At 31.5% G+C, this 9,315-nt stretch overlaps 1 protein-coding gene across 1 annotated transcript in view; it reads left to right on the top strand.

Moving 5' to 3' along the window:
• The first annotated feature begins 496 nt into the window (after positions 1-496).
• The window catches only part of LOC140435594 (uncharacterized), a 56,121-nt gene continuing 47,302 nt past the window's right edge, over positions 497-9,315 (top strand). Inside the window, exon 1 of the mRNA XM_072524340.1 lies at positions 497-1,406. Coding sequence (XP_072380441.1) covers positions 1,043-1,406 — 364 coding nt within the window. The 5' untranslated portion in view covers positions 497-1,042. The remainder of the gene's footprint in view (positions 1,407-9,315) is intronic.

Genomic DNA, 9,315 nt, shown 5'->3' with positions numbered 1-9,315 from the left:
TTTTCAAACTTCTTTTACTAATTGTGTACTGCATTTATTAAAACAAAAGTTAATTTATAAAATTAATTAAAGTACCTATTAATTTAACTTTTATGACGAAAAAACTAAAAATTTTCAAGTCGATTTTTCAAAAAGTTATGCGGTAAAATATCCATTGACTTACCCAAAACGGACGCCTATGACCGGTACTAGAAATTCCCAATTAATGGAATCGATTCAACTCTGGAGTATAAATAATCGTAACAGTTTTCGTTTTTCTAAATAGAAGCGTTCTGGTTGAATTGGGTTAAATCGTCTTAAAATTATCTGAGAAATCTTTGCTTTTCGTTTGTCAGGAGAGTTTCTGGACGCCCTGTATAATTTTCCGCTTAATTTTTATATATTTCAGAATGAAAATCATACAAATTCTACCTAGTCATTAACTAATTCAGTAACTTTTTAGTCATATTTTTTTGACTCATTATCAGGTCCCTAATTATCGTATGAAACGTATAGTTGATATGAAAAATTAATAATAAAATCAATGTTATATTTTTAAATGAAATTATAATCAATAAAGAACAATTCAGAAAAAACTTCTAGTGTAGCCAGTGTACCGTAATAAAAGGGCAGGATAAATATAAAAATAGGTATCTATTCAAAGAACTTCAAAACCATCTGACGTCATAGATATTTATAAACATCTCTATCTTGATATCGTGTGTCACATGCTCAATCAAAACATCCCTCTGTACATCTCTTTGTATTAAAAAAATCTTGCGATGAAATCTAGTTCATGCATGCGCAATACAAACACCAGTTGAATGCCCTGCACCCCTACAAATCGTTCCCTCACTCCCTTCCAGACCAAACCGCGACAAACCACCCTGTGCGCCACAACAGTTTGTAGTAAATTAATTCTAAATATGTAACTAATTGTAAAGTCGTTGTAAATAATGTTTGTAATAAAGCAGGTGAATACAAACGCGCCGTTCTTAATACAAACAAAGAGTGTCCAATGGTGTAATAATCGATACGAAAATACGCGATCGGATAGTGGAAAATGAACGGCATTTTATCTCCTAGGGCGAAAAAACGTAAACAAAAAGAAGACATGAAGGAACAGATAGTTGCACAGGTTCACAAATCGGTTATTTCTAATCCTAGCAGTGACAATGATTACCAATTATCGGAAACCGAGTCCAATAGGACTTATACGAAATATGAAGACAAAAACGAAAATATTAGCATGCACACCCCAAGTAGAGAAATCTCCGTGGACGGTGAAAGTCAGATCAACTCAAAAATTTTATCTCTGATAGAGACCGAAATGCGAAGGGATATAAACAGACATTCCCATTTTACAGATTCGCGACCTCAGAGTCTCAGCTTTTATGAAGACGAGAAAATGCCAGAGGAACTTTCAGGTAAGCCATTATAACGTAAAATAATTGATTTTGTTAAATTTAAATATTTGTTTAGAAAGGTTGGGGTTCAAGGTGTGCCTACATATAAAGAGGAATATTTCGAAAGGTCATATGTCAAACGTTCACGTGTCTAGCAGTGTGGGACTAGCTCGATTTTCGTCGGGAACCAATAATCAAAAGGGTGAATATCTTCACGTGGGTGTATCGTGGGAGGATTTGGTCAATATTACAAATATTTGGAGAGCCAAATTGGGCGTATTTACTCATACATTTCACATTTATAAAAGAACCTTTCCAATTAAAGTTTTTTAGGTCTGAACATTTCCACAGTTCTGTTGATTTTGTAATTATCATAAATAAAAACGTAATTAATTTAGGGTTCTTTCGTATATATCACAATATAACTGAGGAGTTCCTATAAAACTGTCAGTTATTCAGAAAACGATAATTAAAAGTAAATGTAAAAAAATGTTTGAAAACAGGTAACAAAATTGTGTTGAACCTTTATTACGTACCACAATGACGTGACGTCACACATTTTGAGGATCATAATGATCATAATTGTGGCTTTGATTCTAAACATAGCGAATTCTTCATGTTATATGCATTTAACGCCCATTGAATACTCTTCACAAATATTCAGATTATTTATTAGTCCAAGAAGTTAAAAAGTTAAGACATAAAAGAAGAAATCTTTCTGATGTCTTTGAATTATACTATTATCCAATAAACATTGAATGTAAAAATGCATTTTTTTCTCGATAAAAGCGTATAACTTTTTTTGGAGATGGCTGCAGATCTAGTTTTTTTTCTCCATTTTGTGTATTAATTAAAAACTATATTTCTTTTATTATGTTTTTCAGTTTTTCTGTCAGGTGCGCCACCTTCAAAAATCTAGAAAACTGTTTTTTGGAGTTTTGTGCGTATTTTCTCCAGTATACAGAATTTAAAATATGATTAAATCAGGGTTTTTTATAGGTTATATATAATTTGATGTAACTTGGTCCTTTAGGCCATTCCAAAAATGGGCAAATCATCTTTAAACCCTCAAAAAACCATGTTTTTCAAGGTTTTTAAGAGTTTTTGTGAGTTTTTGCGGGGGTTTTGCGGGGGTAAAATAACCGTTAATTACCAGTGGCGGACCCAAAACAGGTTGATTAAAATCAAAAAAATAAAATAAAATAATTATATTTTACAAAATGTAACAAAATGGAAATTATAGAAAAAAGTTTTTTTTTAGATAAGATGGCTTATGTTGTTAATAACGAAAATAAGAGAGTTTGGGCTAAAAATATCTTCTAAAACATAATGATATCAATGTTCAAGAAAGGAGATAAAGAAGACCCCAACAACTAAACACCGCACTTAAGCTTACCACAAGTCCTAACCAACAAAATCAATAGACTAACAACTTTATCAGATGAACAACAAGGATTCAGATCCGGAAGATCCTGCCTAGACGTCGTATTTGTACTAAGAGAAATCACAGAAGAGACCATCGAGTACAATAAACCAGCATATCTATGTTTTATAGACCTGACAAAGGCTTTCGACCGCATCCAAGTCGAAGACGTTTTACACCCTCTGTATAAAAGAAACATACCAATCAATATTATACAAACCATTGAAAACATCTACTTCCATAATCGAATGAATAAATGGAAAATATCACAGTGTATACCAGTACAAAGCGGAGTCAGACAGGATGACTCGTTAAGCCCACTTCTCTTTAATATATTAATGGACGAAATAATGCAAGCAGTACGTAAAGGTCAGGGTTACAGAATGGGAAACAAAGAAATCCAAATATTATGTTAGACAGACGACGCACAGAGTGGTATTTTACATAAAAAGCTGGCCAAAAATATTTTCATTACGTTTAATGAGTTTGGTTGTTTTTTTCTGTAATATAATGTTACCACTAATAACAAACACCTAATAGTAATAACAATACTAATGATAAAAATAATATATGGTAATAATAAATAAATTTACATAATTTATAGAATATAGATATAAAAAAGAATACAAAAAAAATCGGTTGCCTGTAAAGTCGGTTTTACGGGCGAAGATTTTACGTGACAACGTCTTTTTCTCGGTAGAATATTCATTGATATGAATATTATTAAATTGCACAATAGGAACAAGGAATTGAATGAAAATAAGAATTGCATTACCGATTTATTAGGTATTTTATATATTATTTATATTTTATATATTATATTTTTATATATTATTTTATATATTATTTATTTTATATATTGTTTATTTTATATTATATTATTGATCTTATTATTTTCTACAAAATTTATTTGAAAATTTTTTCGATATATCAATTAGTTGCGGAGATATCGATCATTGAAGTTATTGTTTGCTACCAGTATTTTATATATTTATTTTTTTCAGTTATAAAAAATTACTATTTCCAATTGTGTCTACCAAGTATGGTCACATGTATTTGCCTACATATTAAATAATAATAAGTACAGATAATGTTATGTGACGTTCACTTCTGATTATATATATTTTAATATTTTTAATTTTAAAGAATCAATTTGAAAATCAAAACACTTATTCAGATCGAAGGTTCAAATTTTTGCTAAATAAATTTGAAATTAATTAAAATTTGTAAATGTAAATGGTAAAGTTGAAAATTAAAACATTTACTAAAATTGGAATTTGAAATTCTTGCTAAACACAGTTAAATTCTAACTCCGCGCGTGGTGATTGGTCGGTTTAGTTCGTTTGTTTGGTCGCCCTGTTTTGACAGGTTAGAAGTTATAATTTGATATTTTAAATGTTTGACTAGCAATACGCGCTGTTTCTTCTCAATCGACTGAATTACGATTGATTGCAGAGTGATTTAAACTAATAATTTACTTAACACTATCAACATTTGTTAATAGTATGACATAACCTATAAACTCAGTTTCTCAACTTTTGTGTCAATCTAACAATTAATCAATCAATCATAGTTTACGATAATGAAATATTAGTGTACAATTATTTACCTTTATTGTTGTAGTTGTTGTAAATGACGAATCTAAGCACTCCATATTTTCACTACAGACACAGCTGACGATACTTTCAACGATTTTCAACTTTAGCGATTCAACGCGCCTAATTCTCTAGTGCCGCGCGCAGCGGACCGATCATGTTTGAGTGGGAGAGAGACGCAAGGCATTCGCCGGTCCGGCGGGCCTCTCTCTCGTTCGGCGACTCACTGTAACAGACGTGAGCGGGCGTTACACTTTTTCTTAAATGACTCCGAGCCACAACCTAATTTAAGACGTTGTCACGTCAAAAAATATATTTATTTATTTATTTATTTTCTGAGGTTTATTCACTTGTTTCATTATTTTGAGATTCATCTTCCGATGTTTCGCATTGTTAAAATTCTAAAGCTTCTTTGGAAAATGTTTTTTTTGTCCGCTAATCATTCTGTCTAATGCTGCTAAGGTAGCTGAAGTCACCAAGGGCGTATTTATCTCGTCCTTATTGCATTACTTTCGGGAAAATGTTCTACAAAAACTCTCCCTATAGGTACTGGAAAAAGTGCGTATTTAGTGCTTCTGCTGATTTTTCGTTTGATAATTGCCCAATCGACAAAAGAGCGTGGGATATTATACTCGGGGCATGTATCACAATTTTTTGAACTTTTGGGGATATAGGTTGCCAGGCATACTGCACGTAATATTTTGCATTGTCCATTGTATATCTGGCAAATTTCTCCACAACTATGTGAAAGCCTGAAGATAATACTTCTAATATTATTTTAAACCTTTCAATAGCTGAATATCAATTCCCGTGATTGCGGCTGCTTCGTTGATATCGGTGAAAAATCTGCAGGATGTATTTCCGTCATTTTCCAAACCCAGCTTTTGATTTACCCACTAGCAATCCCATTTTTTTCCTAAAATTTCTTTTGAATTTCTTCTTTTGCAGATTATATTTTTTCCTTGTCATTTTTCGAATTAACACGACGTAGTTTACCTTATGCTTTTACTGTATAGGACAAATGTAGAAGGAATTCCAAAAATCTTATTCGAGCATGTAATATTGATAATTCAAACTTGAACGTTTTCGGATCTTCACTTTCTTCTATATCCAAATTATTGAAAGCTTTCAAAGTTTTACTACAAATATAGCAGCGCAGTGTGGATGCAGTGTCTGTGACTGCATTGCAAACCTTTCCACCCACTTTTTAATATTTTAATATTTATATTTTCTGATATAATTGTCCCTTGCAAATTTTTAGTCTGCTTCTCAATGTATTTTACTTCCTCATTGGAAATGTCCCTACTTTCTTTGACATATCTCATCCTAATTGGTCTACAAAATAACTTTTTTGTACAATTAATCTTAATGGCACAAGAGATAATAATATTCTATTTATTGTATTTAAAATACATTATTAACGTCAGTTTTATTATTGAAACCATGCGGAAGAGATATTCAATGATTTTCAGGTATAAAATTTGAATTCAATATATACCTATATAAATAGCATCCCTTGAATTATAAAATTAACCAAAATAACGGTTACTTCCAGTATAAACGGAAGTACTAAAAGGTTCAAGGTATATTAAATTCAAAGTGCAGCTCAAAAAACATAAGTGCTATTTTTTCAAATATTTTTGTACATTTGAATGCATTGTGTTTAATAACCAATTCATAAATGAGCTTGTACTTACTTACAGTATTTTCGTTTTTATTTAATTTTATGAAAACTTGTGAAACCTGTGAAAACTGTTTATGAAAGTAGATAGTCTAGTCTTTATTATGAAATAACTCTTATGCAGTATCGATGAGAGAGATTAACTAAAAACAAGGGTGAAATTTTAAAAAATAATTCAATATTGAGTTCTTACCTTCCTATCGCATATTCATAACTGCCCCTTTCACAAATATCACTTGAATTATAAAAATAAAGAAATCGCAAATCGTACAAAAAAGTGTAGTAAAATCTCATAAATAAACGAAGTTAAAACGTGTTACAAAGTGACAGCTGTCAAATTTGTTTGGTTAGGTTATTAGGAGAGGGGATAGTTCCAGATGACGTTATACCTGCTTTAGGCACAAGAATCAGCCCGAAATGCTGGTTTTTGAAATTTTCGTTTTAGCCAGCTTTTTATGTAAAATAGCACTCTGTGCGACGCCGCATAATTGCCAATACAGAAGACCAGCTCCAAATATTAAGACACATCTTTAGTACAACAGCCAATCAGCAGAAAAAACCAAATATATGACAACATCTAAATACCCACTATGATGTAAAATCGAAATTTAAGGGAAAATAATAAAGCAGGGAGCAAGATTTAGATATCTGGTACTAAATATAACTAGTTACGGAGATGTTGAAGAAGAAGTACGACAACAAAGCTTAAAAGCAAGAAACGCGGCGGGATCTCTTAATTACACAATCTAGAAGAACAAACACTTAAGACAAGACACAAAAATAAGAATCTATAAAGCAACAATTAGACCTATATTAAAATACACGGTGGAGACAAGACCTGACACATCTAAAACGAGCCGGGTACTAGAAACATCAGAGATGAAAATACTTCGAAGAATATCAGGGAAAAGTCTGTTGGATCGGCATAGAAGCGAAAACATAAGAAGAGCATGCAATATAGAAGACATAAATGGATGGGTGACAAAACGGAAACAGGAGTGGAACGAACACATTAGTAGAATGGCAGAGGATAGTATAGTACGAATAGCATGAGATAAGTCACCAAATGGATGAAGAAGTATTGGCGAACCAAGAAAAAGATAGTGCGACAATTTAAACAATTTAGGAGGCTATTATTGAAGAAGACACAGGCTTTAAAGCCTACATACAAGAAGGAAGAAGAAGAAGGGGTAAAAATATCCATTTTATTTTAAATCTATTTTATATTAAATAATGATAAAAAGTACCACAAATAATATTTTTCAATTCTATTCCGTGGCCCAAGTTTTCTTTCATTTAATTTCTTTGTCAACGCTGCCCAGATATTTTAGATGGGGTTAAGGTCTTGGGAATTATTGGGGAGAAGGGCAGAAGGGAAATCTCTGAATTACTGATGGCAGCATTATATTATTAAGAATATGTTTGTATCCATCAGTTCAGCACTTATCCATTCCCATACGTTGAAAGAGAATTCTCTACTAGTTCTTAAATTATGAGTACACCGTTCATCAAACCTATGATTTATCTGCCTATAAACTCTTGATCATTGCTGTATGACTGAAATGCTTTTTAATCGAAAAAGACAACGTTAGACCAAAAGTTTTCTTCACGGTTTATTACTTGTTATCCTCAGTCAAACAAGGTTTCCTTGCAGCTACACAATTTATCAATTCACTTGCGTTAATCCTTTACGCTCAGTGCGAATTCTGTCTGGAAACGCTGTCTTTTCGCTAGCTTTTTGAGCTGTGACAAAAGGAGTCTCTCTCAGATAATCCACTAACACCTCATAATGTTGTTCTGTGGAGATCTTCTGCCCTCTTGAGCCACTCAACCGTGCTAAAGAATGAAAATGGTCCAATTTTTGTTTCATCTTTAATATACACATATGGCTCACGTACAGTTCTGCAGCAACTTGCATTAGTAACCAACCTTCATCGAGTTTTTCAATAGTTCTTGTTCTTGACGCGTTATTTAAATACATTCTGGACATTTTGGACGTGTTTAATAGCTTATTATTTTATTGTTTAATACATGCGCAATTTTAGACAAGCGCTTTGACACTGAGCAAATCCGGACGACACTACAATTTTACAGTATAAAAATTTAAAAATGAAGGTGTAAACTATTCAGTGATCGCAGCTGTACATAACCTAATTTTTGACATAGCTGCAGGTGTATTTTTTTTATTTTGTGTATTTTATCAAATCTACATTTCTAATTTTTTCCAGATTTTCCGTAAGCCACGTTCTAAAACCCAAAAAACTTTTTTTTATAAGTCATATATAATTTAAAGCAACTTTAAACCTCTATAGACCATGTTTTTTCAGGGAACTGAAATTGAAACGAAAATTTGTTCAAAATTGAAATGAAAACTTAACTGAATTTACCCAACTTATTTTTACCTTTCTACATAATATAACATGAGCCAGGATTTTACAATCCGGTAAAAATCCCCGAATAACGGTTGAAAACCTGGTTTTTCGTATAAACGATGGTTATATTAGCTTCTTTGAGGCCTGAAAATATTATTTTCCAAATAGTTTAAATATGAATTGAAGACATTCAGGTTGTATCGATCTTAAATAATGTGATTAACCTGCAAAACCCTTAAAAACCACGAAAAAACATGGTTTTTTCCGGTTTAAAGTAGTTTCGCATAATTTTTGAATGTCTCAAAGAGTCAGTCAATATAAAACCTATAAAAAAAAACTTTGATTTGATCTATTTTGAAGTGCATATAATGAGAAAAATTTAGAAAAACCCTTAAAAACAGTTTTCTGACTTTTTGAAGGTGGCAAAAGATGGCTACGAAAAAATTAAAATAAAAATCAAAAAAATAATTTTTTGGTTTAATACAGAAAATAAAAAAATAGACCTGCAGCCATATCCAAAAAGAAGTTATACACTTTTTCGAAAAACAAATGCATTTTTGGGTTATGTACACTCAAAATACAAGTCTATGAAAAATAGACAAGTTTTGTAAAAGTCTCAAGACGAGGCGGATTAAAATTTCGCCGAATCTTACTTTTTAATCACATAAGAGAACTAAACAAAAATTAATAGAATTCAGATACGGCAATATCGAAGAAATATACGAGCATATAAAGGCGAGTATAAAACAAACAGCATTCGAATCACTTTGAGAACAAGAACATATAATAAATAAACAGCACTATTATGAAATAAATTAAACAACAAAAAGAATAATTGAAGAAAAAAATCAACTATACA

Source organism: Diabrotica undecimpunctata, chromosome 3, assembly GCF_040954645.1.
Source record: "Diabrotica undecimpunctata isolate CICGRU chromosome 3, icDiaUnde3, whole genome shotgun sequence".
Lineage (NCBI taxonomy): Eukaryota > Metazoa > Arthropoda > Insecta > Coleoptera > Chrysomelidae > Diabrotica > Diabrotica undecimpunctata.
This window is presented reverse-complemented; position numbering and strand designations above follow the sequence as displayed.